Source organism: Toxotes jaculatrix, chromosome 14, assembly GCF_017976425.1.
Source record: "Toxotes jaculatrix isolate fToxJac2 chromosome 14, fToxJac2.pri, whole genome shotgun sequence".
Classification (NCBI taxonomy): Eukaryota; Metazoa; Chordata; class Actinopteri; family Toxotidae; genus Toxotes; species Toxotes jaculatrix.
The window spans coordinates 4,782,940-4,799,206 of record NC_054407.1 but is presented as its reverse complement, the minus strand read 5'-3'; the positions used below and the strand labels follow the sequence as shown (position 1 = coordinate 4,799,206).

At 38.8% G+C, this 16,267-nt stretch overlaps 1 protein-coding gene across 1 annotated transcript in view; it reads right to left on the bottom strand.

Annotated features, from left to right (window-relative positions):
- The window catches only part of astn1 (astrotactin 1), a 336,997-nt gene that overhangs the window by 175,112 nt on the left and 145,618 nt on the right, over positions 1 to 16,267 (bottom strand). Inside the window, exon 13 of the mRNA XM_041055289.1 lies at positions 3,159 to 3,325. Within this exon, the coding sequence (XP_040911223.1) occupies positions 3,159 to 3,325 (167 nt within the window). The remainder of the gene's footprint in view (positions 1 to 3,158; positions 3,326 to 16,267) is intronic.

Genomic DNA, 16,267 nt, shown 5'->3' with positions numbered 1-16,267 from the left:
ATCACCTGTTTATGCAAATTCGACATAAAATACTGCACCTGCAACATGATGTTCAATGTAAAGATGACAGCGAGAAACAACTGCTTGTTGAATTCAATTAGGAAACTGTTTACAGCGTCTGATGTTTTTGGTGGTGTTCACAGTGGAGATCATCAAAGATAATTTTAGTTTTTGAGCTTCTTGTAAAAGTGGATCTTGGCAGATTTCTGCACATACACACAACATAGTCATCCATGCTGGTTATAACTCCTCTGTATGGATAGTTATCAGCTATACATATAAACAGCTCTTACCTTTGGCTCACCTTTAGATTATGCAGGTATTTTCAGTTATTCAGGCTGATTAGACCTCTGCCAAGCTTGAACTGAGGTGGCACTATGATGGAATTTATGTGAGTGCATCAGATTTTTGTGATAACAGGAATGAACAGGAAGATGTGAGTCAACCTGTACAGGCCTACACTGTCCTGAGAAGAGCTCCAATCAGGCCACACAAGTGAAAACACCAGTGGGGCTGAGCCATGGTTGTGTATTAGCTTTAGATTATGGAGGAGGATCAGGTCTCCATGTACCTATTCTAACCATAACCTAATGTAATCTTACAGCAACAATCCTTTTCATATGAGCCACTGTGCGTCAGTTTTAGGGGCCTCGGACAGACTTTTTTCACAGCAGACATTTGACTCATCATGGCAGAAAAAGCACAGGTGTTAACATTGAGGTAAATTTAACTTAAATGTGTTCCATTTTGGACGCATCCAAGATTAATGTTATTACTTACACTTGCTATGACATGTCAAAATGCCTGCTGTGATGTGAAAGTATTACTGCAGTGGCATCGCATCTTTCATAATGATGTACAGTATATACAGTATGTATATGTACAGTGGGGTCCAAATATCTGTGACTGTCTCTGACTGAGAAATGTGTCCAGAGGAGACCAGAGGATGTAGCTAATACTGTATGTTTTATTGGCTGCTCCAAAAGTCCATGAAGTGCTCCCTCTCCATAAGAAACAAAATATCCTCCATCAGAGGATAAGATTGCTGATTGTGTTTGTCTGTGACACCACAGTAATAACGTCATCCCAACTAAACAATGACATTTTTAAGTTTTGAACCTGAAGAGTGAACTTGAAGTAGGTGAAATGCACTGTCTAGAGTTAAAAAAAAAAAAAAAAAAAAAAACATAGTGTGACCACTGTAACAGTGCCATGCACATAACCAACACTAACAGTAAAAATAACCTGTGCAGTGGCAAATTTCTTACTGATATTAATGCTCAAGAGACAGCAGTTGAAACTTTCAGCCAATACTATTTTTAAAACTTCTGTCCAAAACATTCCAAGTATTCAGAGTTGCCCTCAGGATTTTCTACCTACTATGCAAAGACTATGAAAAAGGTACAAATAAAATATATAAGATAATTTACTTTTTTCAATTTAGTTTACACTTGTTATTTATCTGTCATCATAGTTGAAGCTACATTCTACTCAAATTGCTTTAAACCTGGTCAACTATCAGACTCTGGCAGGTGTAGAGGGTTTTACAACCAATCCTGGTCTGACAACATCATGATCTCGTTCTTCTCCACATCTTCAAGTTTGTTGCCCACACTGCAGAGTGAGTGACTCACTGTCAATTATCCTCCATGAAGGAGATACCTGGTATAAAGAAATACAGCCACCCACAAACACTCGCTTCTAACATATATATGCCACTTACAACCAACACCACCAACCAGTGCTGAATTTCTCCCAACTCTACCAACTCACCTTAGGGTGCTTTCTCACTAACAGTCTGTTTGCTTTGTCTTAAACAACACTGTGACACTGACACTGTTTATTTAGCTTCAATAGGCCCAGTTTTGGCTTGGACTTTAACGAGTAAAGAGAAAATCTGCTTCCATGGTATATGGACCTCTAGATAGATAGATACTTTATTCATCCCCAAGGGAAATTCAGAATTCACTCTATACTGATTCACACTTGTGGATGAGAGCAGGAAGCGACTTCATCACACATCTAGCACCAGATGCTGGTAAGATTTGACATCAAACCTTAAATACATACCCTGGGTTGTGAGCGACCTGGCATTATTACACACTGTCAAATTCATTCATTTGTTTCCAATAAGTGTTTAACTCCCTGGTATTTCACAAACTGCTGCATTCCTCTGTTCGTTTGTCAAAAAAGACAAAAAGCATTGTTTTTTGCAGGGTCGCTAAAGTCCCGGGGTACGCAGGTATGAGGGTTTTCTTTTTGTTCCTCCATGGGATGCTGGATGCAAGTTATCGCTGTAATCCTAATTTCCAGTTGGACCTCATGTTGAAATAGTTGTCTCACTGTTACTATGAGTAAATTAAATGAAGATGTGCCTTATAGCAATACTGTAGCATTTCTGTCAGCTCCAACCACTCTGACCTCTGACCTCTGACCTCTCTCATGCTTCTGGTTTTGGCTCCATTATGAGTTAAACTCTAGAGACAGTTGTGTGTGAAAATCTCAGGAGATCAGCAGATTCAGAAACACTCAAACAGCCCGTCTGACACCATCAATCATTCCACATCTTTTCCCATTTTGATGTTTAATGGGAAGGTGAACTTTTATGCATTGCACTGCTGTCATATGATTGGGTGTATCAATAATTTCATGAACAAGTGTTTGATGAGTGTATACATTGCTTATAAACATAATTTATTATAAGATCTCCTGATCTGTATGTTTGCTTTATTGCAATGGTAAAACTGTTCGGTGAATACTGAAGATGTGTAGGTTGTATTGCTTGGGGTCCTTACTGTTCATTTCCCACTCTTTCTTCCAGTGAATTACATTTTCTTTTGTCCCTTATATCTTTACACATCCTCTTACTACCAGTCAGTTTACAGTAATCAGTGTTCACTGTGCCATTCTTTTCAAAAGAAGATAAATCTATAATACATTCCTTCAAATGACCTGAAGTGTTTTGTAGCTCACTTGCTGCCTTTACAAAACCCAATACATACTTCACAACCATCTATATTAAGATTAATAATGTTCTCTTTAACTGTGTGCAAGCATTCACATGACTGGATGTTAGGTGAACGATGAAAGGACTCAATGAGACAGGGTTATGAAACAAAATAATTATGAATTATTACTGTGAATCTGTTCTTCCTTACCCACAGAACATCTGGATGTTGTAGAGTGTCGGGTCATCCTCTAGAGGAGCCAGCTGCTGGAGACACAGCTGCTCACATCCTCCATTGAAACCGTCAGAGCAGTCAATGCCGATGTGGTGGTCGTAGCACCCGGTCCCATCCTTCATAGGACTCAACCCTGGAGGGCACTGTGGGCGGAATAACTGTTTTTAGATGACTAATGTTAGCAATTACACATTTGTGCTTCATTTAGGGACACTTTTTAAAAAAAGGAATTAACACAAATTCCAGATGGGACAGGTAAACAGACCCGATAACATCTGGGCCACGGAATGCAAACTGACAGATTTTTTTCTGCCCGTTAGTGCGGCTTGTGTGAGCACCGAGCTTAGTGAGTAAAGCTGCACAGTGCAAGCTGTTTCATGTTAAAGTCTCATATTAGCAGCTTAAATAACAGCATAAGGCTGCATCAGAAGGAGCAGTAGTACAGGCTTTTATCACAGCTGAAACAAGATGCTCAAGAAGTGAAAAACAAACAGTTGGCAATCTAAAAATTTGAACTTCACAATACTGAAATAATCAGTAAATAACATGATGGACAGAGTATTTGTCAATAAATATGACAATTAAACAATTAAGTTGTTTATCACGTAAGTACGGCTCATTTCAGCTTGTCAGATTTGAGGATTTCTCTGCTATTATCGTAAATCTAATGGGCTTGGGCCTTTGGCAAAGCGTGAAGCAAAGCAAAGCATTTTTTTAGGTTATTTTATAGACTGAACAAAGATTTGATTTATCAGTTATCAAATAATCTGAAGATTCAATGATAATACAGGCACTATAAGTTTCTGCCTGACAGTGCAGCAGCAGTGTGCCATCTAATCAGAGAAAGTTGGAGTAACAAGCAATCGTCGTGCCAAGACAATCCCTCAAGGATTGTTTGATTTGTTGTTTTGAACTGCAAAACAATTTATAACAGTGTCATCCACTTCTTCACCTGTAAATTAAAACTCCAGCTGCCTCCATCAAAAGGCTCATTGCATATGTGACATATGGTCCAGTTGTGTGGTTAAGTGAGGGTCAAACCTGCTCCTCCAAACCAGAGAGACAAACAGAAGGGACACACAGGAACATCCATGTGTTACATTTGCAACTCACAGGGCAAAGTTCTCAGGTTGCATTATGTGTCATGTCTTGTATCAGAATATCTTTTCACGCATCATGGCTTTAACAACAACACAAAGTCTCCAGGCACACTAACGGCTCTGTCAGGATTTACTTGGGCACAGTAGTGTTTCAACTCATAAAAGCTAAATTAGAACATTTTATTCTGTTGGCAATGTGAATACTTTTACCAAACTTTAAAGACATTCCACTCAAAACCACAAATGTCAACATGCCAGTGGTACTAGCAGAAAAGTTTCAGGGACACCAAAGTTAACATGAATCATTGTCTGGCCACCATGAATATTCGGACCACATTTAATCCCAATCCATCCATCATTTGTTGAGATATTTCACCAAAAATGAAATGGTTATTTTAGATTCATCCTCTAAAGACCATATATGTTTGTACAAAATTCCATGGTAATTGATCCCTTAGTCACTGAGGCAGTGTATGAGAAAGAAACTGGCAGATTAGTATCAGAAAACATAAAGAGTGATGACATTACTAGTCTGTGTATTGTTGTATTATTGTGTCTCAGTGCAAGAAAAAATGTGCATTGCACCTGCTTCTGCTTAACTCATTCAATATTCAGCCACAGTAGGTAAAATCTAGACTGCATAATCAATCCTCAGTGTACACAAAGGGAGTTTTAAAGTTTTATCTTGTATACATTACAAAGCAGAAGAGCTATTGCACAGCACTCCCACTTGATTATTTACTGTGGCACGGGGAGTGACAAGAACAGTGATGAAATGGCAGACAACCAGAAACCTTTTTAAAAGGATTCTTGTTCTGTTGAGGGAGATGAGGTAATACTGCGGGTTTAAATTTGCATTTCCATACAATCCAGAGAGCACTGTCTTCATATTTGAAGAGTGAAATGAAATCCTTTAGTTTTGAAACGCGCGAAACAGCAATGGTGTCATAGATAAACTTCAAGAAATTAATAAAAAAGGCTCTAAATTATGAAGTTTTTACATAGCCATGTCCAACTTCTTAATTAAAATGCACTCTGTGCTGGGTGAATGTACAAAAGAGGGTAAGACCTGACTTCACCCCAGTTCCCTCCTTCTACAGTCTTGTTCAATATTTCCCAAGAAGAGACCTGTTAAGTCAAATTCACATTAGATTTTCTGTCAGCTATTACTTCAAAGGAAACTTTGATGGAGTGCATTTTAACAAGGCACCGCTACCTTCAGAACAGTGACTAGGCACTTGCTTTCCTCTAAGTACTGACAGATCAGCAACTGCCTATTTTATTATTTAGACCTACTGTATTCATCAGCAGGTCCAGGTGGCTCATTTGGCTAATAAACTTCCCCAAGCTTGTTGTGGATTCCGGACTACTTAACAACTTTTGTGGATGTACAGTCAAAAAAAAAAAAAAGAGAAAAAAAAAAACAAAAAACAAAGTTTTCACTGCACTAGTCTTACATCACTGCATTTTAAAACGTAATGTTTTGATTTCAGCGAGAACAAATCATATAAAATGCCACAATCTTGATTTCATTCAAATGTGTCAGACCTGGTTTGTCATGCAAATGTCTCACGAAGAGCTGGTACAAGCTACACTTTTCTTGAGCCTATTAAAGCCCAGTATTTATCCTGGATTATTCATACATATGGAGCTTAGGGTAAGTTAAGGCAAAGCATTGAATTCTTATTAGCTGAATAGGATCAGATGATTAAGTCGTGAACCTCTTACTCATTCATCAACAGTTTAGCCACCCGCTGACGAGTAATGTCCAGTCATACTCATGCAAGCCTTTTCACTATTACCCTAACCCTAACCCAATACCATCACTGTGTTCTCCAGCTCGCTCCACCACCTGTACTATTTCTAAATCTAACTGTACATTCATTTGCTATAAATAATGTGTCTCTGAACATGTTATATGCCAAACCCTGGTTTCAGTTTCTTTGATTGCATTAGATTTAGTTTGGTTTTACATGTACATTTCTCTCCAACAGCTGATGTCTATACTGAATCCTGTGCCTGTTTAAGCCTAATATTCATCCTCAATCATGCACACTCACACTCATCAGCAACATCTGCTTATTCATGCAATCATGCAATCATCCAATCATGTGGCAGCAGTGCAGTGCAAAAAAATCATGCACATACAGGTCTGAAGCTTCAGTTAATGTTCACACCAAAGATCAGAAGGAGGAAAAGTGTGATCTCAGTGACTTTGGGCCGAGGCCTGACTGTTGGTGCCAGACGGGCTGGTGTGTTTCTGAAGCTGCTGATTTTCACAAACAACAGTCTCTAGAGTTAAACTCAGAATGAAGCCGGAGTCCTGTCAGCCACGAACAGAGATCTGAGGCTGCAGTGGACACAGGTTCACCAAAACCGGGCAGTTGAAGACTGAAAAAACATAGCCTGGTCTGATGGATCTGGATTTCTGCAGATGGTAGGATCAGAATTTGGCATAAACAGAATGAATTCATTGACCCAACCTGCCTTGTGTCAATAGTCTAGATCGATGGTGGTGTAATTGATGGGGAATGTTTTCTTGGCTCACTTTGGACCCGTAATACCAATCAGTCATGGTCTGAATGTCACAGTTGTGCTGTTGCTGACCATGTTCATCCCTTCATGGCCACAGTTCACCATCTTCTAATGGCTACTTCCAGCAAAGCTAAAGGCTCAAACTGGTTTCATGAACATGGCAGTGAGTTCAGTGAACTTCAGTGTCCTCCACAGTCTCTAGACCAGGATCCAGTAGAACCCCTTTGGGATGTGGTAGAACAGGTGACTGGCAGCTTGAATGTGCAGACAAATCTGCAGAAATGATGTGATGAATCATGTCAGCATGGAGCAGAATCTCAGAGGAAAGTTTCCAACATCTTGTGGAATCAATGAGAAAGTGAGGAACTACGAGTATCAGTGTGATGTTCCTGCTGTTTTCTAAGTGTACATACAGTTGTATGCAAAAGTTTGGGCACCTGTCAGGGAAATCACATATTTTGTAGATTTTTGAGGTGAAAAGTAGTAAATACAACCTGTAGCAAACAGACATTAAAATAGTCCTTTTTCATTTTTGTCATAAACTTAAATTTTTTTTTTTTTTTTTTAATTAAATATAGCGTGGATTGTGCAAATCTTTGGTCACCGTACTGCGTTGGTATTCCAGCCTGCAAAAGCTTTTTATTGCTTTTGTTTGAGTCTTTCTATTTCTATCTTGATTTAGGTCTTTTCAATCACTCTTTCTTTCAGATCACTTGAGGTTCTAAGATATTTTCAGGCAGTGTTACACGCACAGCATGTTTACGATCTCCCCACAGATTTTCAATTATGTTCAAATCAGGGGACTGTGAGGGGCATTCCAAACACTTCAGGTTGGGTTTCTTGAAGTAGTTCATTGTGGATTTTGAGGTCTATTTTTGAATCACTGTAGTAGAAGTCAGCCTCTTCTCAGCTTCACTTTCTTGACTGACTGCAGGACATCTGCATCTTGAATTTGCTGATCTTTAGTGGAGTCCATGTGTCCATACATAAATGTTGTCAGGATTTTCTTTTTATCAAATGCTGCAGATTTTTTTTTTCCTGCAAACAAACCTTTATTGATTGTGGCCAAAGAGCTCAATTTTAGTTTAGTTTCCAAAACAACTCTGGCAGATGTTGCTTTGAATACATCAGACACTGACTTTTGTGATGAGAGAGCAGTTTCCTTCTGATGACTCTTCCTTACAGACCGTGTCTGTGCCTCAATGCTGCACGGTAGAACAATGCACCACTTCTCCTGTGTCAGCTAAACCTTCATGCAGCTCCTGTGCAGTTGTATGGGGGTTTTGCTTTGCCTATCTGCCCAGCAGACGTGGAGTTTTTTTTCTGAAAGTTTTCCTGGTCTTCCAGCTCTTGTCTTGACTTCCACAATTCCCCTCAACTGCCCTTTCTTAATGACATTTTGCACAGTAGAAATTTAAAGCTGAAAGTGCTTTGATATTTTTTGCAGCCTCCCCAGCTTTGCAGGCATCATTTAGCTTCATTTTCAGATCCTCAGTCAGTTGCTTAGAGGAGCCCACGGTTGTTGAGTGTTACAAGTTGAGTCAGAGAATTTCTCATGCTCAGAATTGTCATCAGCAATTTCTGTTGACAGTTCTTGACCTGCCTTACAACTCTTAAAGAATCAGTTAAGGCCCTTAAGCAGGTTGACTGTGGGAGTTCATCCCCCTGAGCGACCAACAAATGGAAATGTTCAGGGCAGAAATAAATCCTCTCCAACACTCGGACTGTGTTGGGGTTGATATGTATTTGGGGATGGGGGTGTGAAGAAGAGTCATGGGTGAAAGGCACAATGAACAGCGATCTGCTGTGTGAGAGTTCCTGTTTTGTCCACCCATTCATCCACCATAGCCTCCTCCTAACATGGACTTTGTTGCTCCTTATACTGCATGACATTCCTAAATGGAAGTATCTACTGGTACCCTACCAATATATACTTTAATACAGCCATTAAAGATATTTTTGTTCACCTTTGTTGGGAGTTCTTATAGGCCTGACTTTATAAACTTGACTTCACATTAAGTTTTTGCCTCACAACCTTGTTACTGATATAGCTGCTCAAAAAAAAATCACTGTCCTTTAAATGCACATAGCTGATGTCACTGCATACTGATTCTCTCTCCTCCGAACGCCTGTTTATTTCCTATGATCTATGAACACAAGCCCATAAGAACAATTCTAAAACTTGAGAAGAAAATTAGACATTTTCATTGTCAGTAACAAAGATATCTTTTAGATGTTTAAAGCTCTACATTATAGTGATAGCAGAGTTTAGAAAGAAAGAACAAAATATGGAATCTCATGCCACTAAATGACTTTAGTTAGTGGGATAGCTTACTCACAGCAGTCTGTGTGTGTTTGTAACAGTTGTGGTAATAGAAACAGGCCCCAGGCAGGTTGAAACAAAGGGACCTTAAAGGAGACTATGGGACTACGGTCAATAACCAGGCTCACATTCAGTACCAAAAAAACAGTAGTCCAAGTAGCAAACAAATTCCAAAGGCAAAGGCAGGTCAAAGACAGTCACAGGTAGCAGATTAGTAGGCAGGTTAATATGGATACGAACAGGATACTAATAATAATAATGAGTACTAAATATTAATTTTGTTATTTGATTTTATTTACTTTTTGTTCAGTTTTGAAAACATTCTTTGCTATTTATTAACTTTGATACCGACAATGTTGAGAATTGACATGTTGACACCATCAAGAATTTAGTTTTGCTATTTTTTTCTTGATAACAATAAACAAAAGAAATCATTTGTTTTGTTTGTGTCTGTCTGATGCAGCCACACCTTGTGAAATACAAAAAAGATTTTTCTGCAAATATTTCATGATAATACTTGAGATTGTGTAAAATTTTAAGGGTGTCCGAAAACTTTTTTCCACCACTGTATATTCAGAGTGGCTCAAGGGGTTATGGATTCTCAGTTTACAACAGTACTACTCAACTACATGACAAGAAATAAAAACCCAAATATCCCTCATTTAAAAGATTATGATGTCATTCATGTTCATATTTTACTTTTTTTAATCCTTGTGACTCAGTATACTATTGTTAAATTGTTGTTTTAATATTCCATTTGTAACTACTGTTTAAAAAAAAATAATGTGCTAAGAGTACTGGCAGAGCATTGATCTAATGTGTAACTGCTGCAGAGTATCTACCTTATACAGACCTCCTGACATGTAGTAGTACCACCACAGAATAGGGCCACATGTTGAATGAGTGGTCCCTGGTCTTGCTCCCTTGATAAACTGATATTGATTTTGTCACCCTGCGTGGGACCATTGTGACAAATGATTTATTACCTGTATTGCAAAGAGCACATGAAACATCGAATCTCCCAACACATCTGTGCCACAGAGTCTTTAAATCACTGGAACTCGGTGCAATCAATGGATGTGTGGATATGTGCTACTGGCTGAGAGGAATGTGTATTGATGGGTTGCTGCACTGTAGCTTGCCAACCACAGATAGCTTTGGTTATTGACTGCCATAATAGGCTTCCGACATGCCGGAATAGTGATAACTCTGGGCCATTTTCCAGCTGTCCGTAGGATAATCATTAAGAATATGCGACTGCCAGAGTCTTTGTCTGTGGATTGTTATCACTTGAGATTTCCACAAATCTGGTCTATAATCCTGGGTAAATCATTGATAATCCTCTGTATAAAACCACTCCCCAAGTGAACAGTTCTCAAATCCTTCAAAATTTTATCTGATTAAAAACTTCTCTTGTTTGTTTTGTTTGGAACAGGTCTGTGGCCATGAAAGGTGGAATACTTTTAATGACTCAGCATAAGTGGCATAATAAGGAAATAATCCTGATTAACAGTTCTTAGCAAAAGTCTTGAACGGCTTAGGTGAAGAAAGCCAGTGCAAGTGCTTTGCAAAATGTATTCTACCTGATTTATTCACACAAAACAATAGGATGTTCATGTTTATTTTGTGATGATATCCATATGACATTTCTGAGCAAAAGATAATTAGCTCTCACATGGAATCTGATGTCTAACAGCATTTTACAACACTTGGAAAGATTTATAACCTCCCTATGGACTTCTCTATCCTTTGAGGTTAAGAAAAACATGAACTTATAAATTCTTTCTAAATTTCACACTATGCTACATCATTTAGAGCTCAAACGCTCTGTGAGATGCAGAAGCAACTTAAAATACAACATATAAATAAAGCTACATAAAGTGTCCGGCACTGGGGGCTCAATTGTGGTACATATCAGCATCTTTTCGAACTGACAAGCTTCTATATTGTTGCTTGCTGCAGGTCAAAGTGTTAGCACAATTCAAAAGGCTTTGAATGATTGCTGTTGAGAAGTCTGAACACAGACAGGTGCACAGTGTCTGACACCAGCAGAAACCTCCACAGGGCTCAATTGTGGGTTTGCAACCTCTCAATCTCAGGTCAGGCATTCATATTATAAACCCTCTGAGCAACTCACAGTGTTCTCAAAGATAAGGTCGCTAAAGAGTAGCCACTTCCCACAGGTGAATCAGTTATTTTGGTAACCCCAGAGTTTAGAGAAGTGGACTCAGGACTGAAGCAGCTTAGCAGCTTCACACATATCCCTTACTAGAGTCAAAAAAGAAATACAAACATTTTAATGAAAATGGATGACTCTATTGATCAGTATGCCCTAGTAAACCTTAATACAATCTGCAGTGAAAAGCATCAGAACTGGACTGATGACAACATAGTCAGTTATCCTAAGTGGCATTTATATATCTGTAACTAACTGTACAGGGCACATTCCTTCTCCAAATGATACACAGGTCGCCAGATAATGACCATTCACAGACAATAAAAAGAAAGGGTCTTCGAAGGCAAAGTAATCACCATTTATCTTAGACCATTTAATAACTGGACAGTGAGTGAAAGTGCTGTCTGCCTTGCTGTAGAAGAATCTAGTGGTAGAAAGCCTGCTCTGGAAAACCCCTTGAACCACCATGCCTTTTAATCCTGTTTCTTAATGGAGATAAATTCCTGCAGTGCTTTTGAGGCTTAAGGGAATCGGCACTACGCCACTGCCAAACAGCATCAAATCCCTGCAAGAGGGGTTGGATAAGCTATGCACTTTTCAAATTTGTCTAATAGGCAGATTGGTGGATCAGTGCAGTGATTGAGGACTTAAACAGGAAGGTAATGTATTCATATATGAATCATTCTCCAAAGAGTCGTAATGAAGACGTTCCAAAGGGTCTTGATTAATTTCACTGTCTTTATGGAAAATTTAACAAACCACACTTACTGTTCTTGGTTTAGTCCACTCTTATTAATATCTTTACCTTAGTGCACCACAACTGTGAAAGTAATGTGCCACTGTAATATAGAGACTGCAGTGGTTTTGGAGTGGTGTTTGGAACATTTACACCAAGAATCAATAGAGTTGTGAAGTGGGAGGGACCGCTGGTTCAGCAAGTGTCTCCATTCTGTATTCCAGTATCTTTTTTTTTTTCTTTAAACAACAATTCCCCACGATTCCCCAAGATAATTTTATGACACTATAGCGTTATGTTATAGGCACCAGTCTGAATGTTTGAAGTTTCATTTCTGAGAAGTCATGATTTATGGTCAACCTGCATCGCAGGCTGGTCTAAATATTACAATACTTATGAGCCTCAGACACCATTATAGCAGTGATGGAGAAGAAGCCAATCAGAGGCAAAAATCAGAATGGCAAGGAATTTATAACACCTTGCAGCTGCTAACAACACATGGCTGTAGTTGCTGAACTCTATCAAAACTGACACCGTTTAAAAGTGAACTGATTTCGAGCAGCAGATTGTGATTTCAGTTTTCTTAGCATCATCAACTTTTCCTCTCACCCACTGTTTCATAGCTCACATGATAAAGTTTTAAATTCTGGATGTTTTTTGCTGAAATGCACCTCCCCCTGCCCAAAATTTAATGCCCAACCTTTAACGTTTCATCAAAGAACCAAACATTTTGTGAAGGACTTGTTAAGCATTTGGACTGACGATTGAACTGACAGAGTTTCATGTGACAGAGTGTTCAAAGTGCAACACTATGAATGCATTCCTGGAGAGACTGTCGGTAAATGTCCACCATTATCCCTTTTTTTTTTTTTTTTAAACAATATCATTTCTAATGGCCGGATTTTCAGTCCAGTGTGATAGCAGGGACAAACACTTTTGATTTCTGACCTGGTCGGACAGCACATCTCACAAACTAGTTCTGATAGACCAAAAAACAGCCCTGAGCCACCAGTACAGAGCTCAGCATGTCATTATGATAGCACCAAGGATCTAGTTATTCTCTCAACATTATGAACTACATTGTGTTTTACCCTACAATGACTTTGTTTTGTCATCTCTGCTGGCCGTGTGTTGTACATGTGCAGTGAAAAGGTCATACTAAAGCAGCTTTAAGGGTCTGAACTGCATCAAAGTGCCATATTATGTCTCCATGTCTGTGCCTGCAAGGCTTTGACTGTTTATGTTGTTTCATTTCATTTAGAAACTGTCCTCAACAGAAAAATGACAGCACTGGCTATTTGTTCAAATGCCTAAAGTGACTTATGTTTCTGGTGACCTGACAAGGCCCTCTCGGGGCTGTGCGAATAATGACTGTTTTCTCTCAGAGGAAAAGGTTAAGCAGCATGGCGCTTAAGTATGTTTCAAACAAACTCGGGGACAACTTGTCCAAGTGTGACCATGCCTGAAGGAAAAAGTTCTTATATCAATTCTGAATAGCTAGGTGAGGTGAAAAGCCTGCCATTAGAGCCTCCTCCTCCATGCTTCCCCTATCAGAATCTTTGGAAAGCTACAGACATTGTGGGATGCAACCCCTCAAAAGGTGTAAGTGGAGGATGTTATAGACATAACCATCAAGCTATCACTGTGGTGGGAGCACACTGATGCCATTCGGCTTCTGAGAGCGGATGGTTGGGCCATCAAAGTGTGTGACTTGGACGTGACTGCTGTCTGCATCCTATTTCCTGCCATCTGTCTATGTTGGTTTCTTTTAACCATAACTGCAACTTTTAAGTGTAGTTTAACTTGCCTTAATATAACCAGATTTCTCCAATATCATTTCACTGATAGAAACATCATATTTAAAACTGTTTATATTGGTAATTGAGGAAGGCAGTGCTGAATGGCGTATAATGTTCTTTAGTTTGAAGGATGTTCAATTATATAGCAAAACTGATAATTAAAATAAGTAAATTCTAAATATGCTCAGTGGATTCCCCTGTAGGGAAAATTGATGCAGTCATGCCATATTTGTTTCATGGTATCAAAACGAAAAAAAAGGGTGTTGCTTTAACTTTAAAATGCTTTATTTTGCTGTACACAATTATCTCCTTATTACTAGATGATTGTTGAGTTTTCAGAATCTGTGTTTTGATTGATGGCTCAGTAACAGTATATAGTATAGGTTATACTTGCATTAGGGCCTTGTATAACTTTCATGTTATAAAGAAGCAGCCTGTTATAGATCTGTGCATAGCATCAAGAAGTATATTGACGGATACATCACATAAAGAACCGGGATGATATATTTGCAAGAAATTTAAAAGGTTTTTCCACACCGCAGAGAGAGGAGCCCACAGGAGCATCTGTGTCAAGTTCACAGAGAAACTTATCTATTCCGAGGAGGTCTGTTAAAGAAATCACATTCTGTGATTTCAACATATTCCAACATTTCGACTTTCCTTTCATGTTTCTTAATAGAGAAAGTTGTCTTGAGAGAGTTTTTCACAGGCCAGTGTGATGAGATAAGCAGCGTGTGCCAAAGGTCAGCTTATCCCAGAGCGTTTGGCTTTTCAGTCTGGTCTCCTGTGGATGTAATGCTGAGGAAGTTCAGCACAGAAAAACTTGGACATTTAGTAACCTCCTCTCACACCCTTCACAGCAAAGTACAAAAAGCACAACAGGGAGGGTGCTCCAGGTCAAATGGAGCACGTTGGAAATGAAGACCTTTCTTAAAGCGAAAGATCATACTTTCTGACCCTGGCTTTTATTTTTTTCATTCGCTGATTGCTGGAGCTGATAGTGTCCTACCAGTATCACTAAATCTGACACTTTTATCTAAAACTTTAATGATCTAACAATCTGTGCCAAACTGTCCTCAGCAGCTATAGAGAAATGGAAGTTATTTACTAAACTCTGTGGACTTGGGAAGGTTCACACTTGATAAATTAGTTGTAAAAACTTTCTTTGCCAACTTAAAAAGAACCTTGTTACTGTGAGCTGAATTCCTAACAAAAGGAAGTCACATATTACTTTTAAAAAGACAAGCATTATTTATACCGTGTAGCAAGAGCCTGCTGAAGTCTGAGTTTCAGTTTGAAGTTTCCTGATTTAATGAGATGGTGTAGCTTTTTTTCAGCCTTTTCCAGACACTCTTTGGTCTATAAGGAAGCAGATTTTTCAAGAGGATTATCTGAGGTTACACACTCATGGTCAAATACAGGTCAGGGATTACTACGTTGGGCAAGTAACAACACTGGTGAGCACAGACAATCAAGCAAAAGGATTTCACAGTTAATATGAAGATTGTTCTTCTTTTTTTTTGAAGATTTAATTGTTTTAGATGGCTCTCAGTTGTGTGCTCTGTCAGTTTTACTGTTTTTCCACAGTTCACTAAATGATTGATGCGAAGGCTATTCTCAGTTCAGTTTGGAAGAGGAAGCTTTCACCTTGTTAAATTTAATATTAAGGACCTTTTCCCATCAGTTTGTTCATTAAAGTTTCTGAAAATACATTTTACTGCTGTAACAATACCACAGCTGTTCGTCAAATTCCACTACAACTCCTCAGGCTTTATTTTAACTCACTGGGACACGGAAGTAGGAGTAGAGCAATGATGCCAAGGGTTCTTCGATTAAAATAAGCTGAATGCTATTTTCTGCATTTATATACATTTATACACATTATTATGAAATTTTGAAATAATGGTAGTACAACAAAACATGAAATGCTCGGTTATGTAAATTGCTGTATTATTAATGTGCTAAACCTAAAGTTATGCTTAGTTGCCTTGATAGGGACCTTATACGTTATGATAAACAATGTATTTTCCGTTTTTACTACAAAGAGCAATGCTTTGCTGCCTGATCTATGATTGGTCAGGCACGTTCTATGAACTGTAAACATATTAAGCGATAAACATATTAAGCGATTCCTCCTTTTACCCACAAAACTTTTTTTCAGCCCACAGTCACGCTTGCAGGTCTTCCTCTCAGGCAGCGACCTCAGGCAATGAGATAGGATAGGTAGGGTGGGTCTAACAATGTGCTATCATTAGCTAGCACTTCATTACAAATCACACACTAGCCAGGTTCCCATCTAAATTTAGTCCAAACACACTGCATTTTCCAGAAAACCTGCAAAAATCTAATTTAATGTGTGTTTCCATCCACTGCCGTAGAGCAAATACCAGCATTAGGAGCTGGTTCAACAAGATAA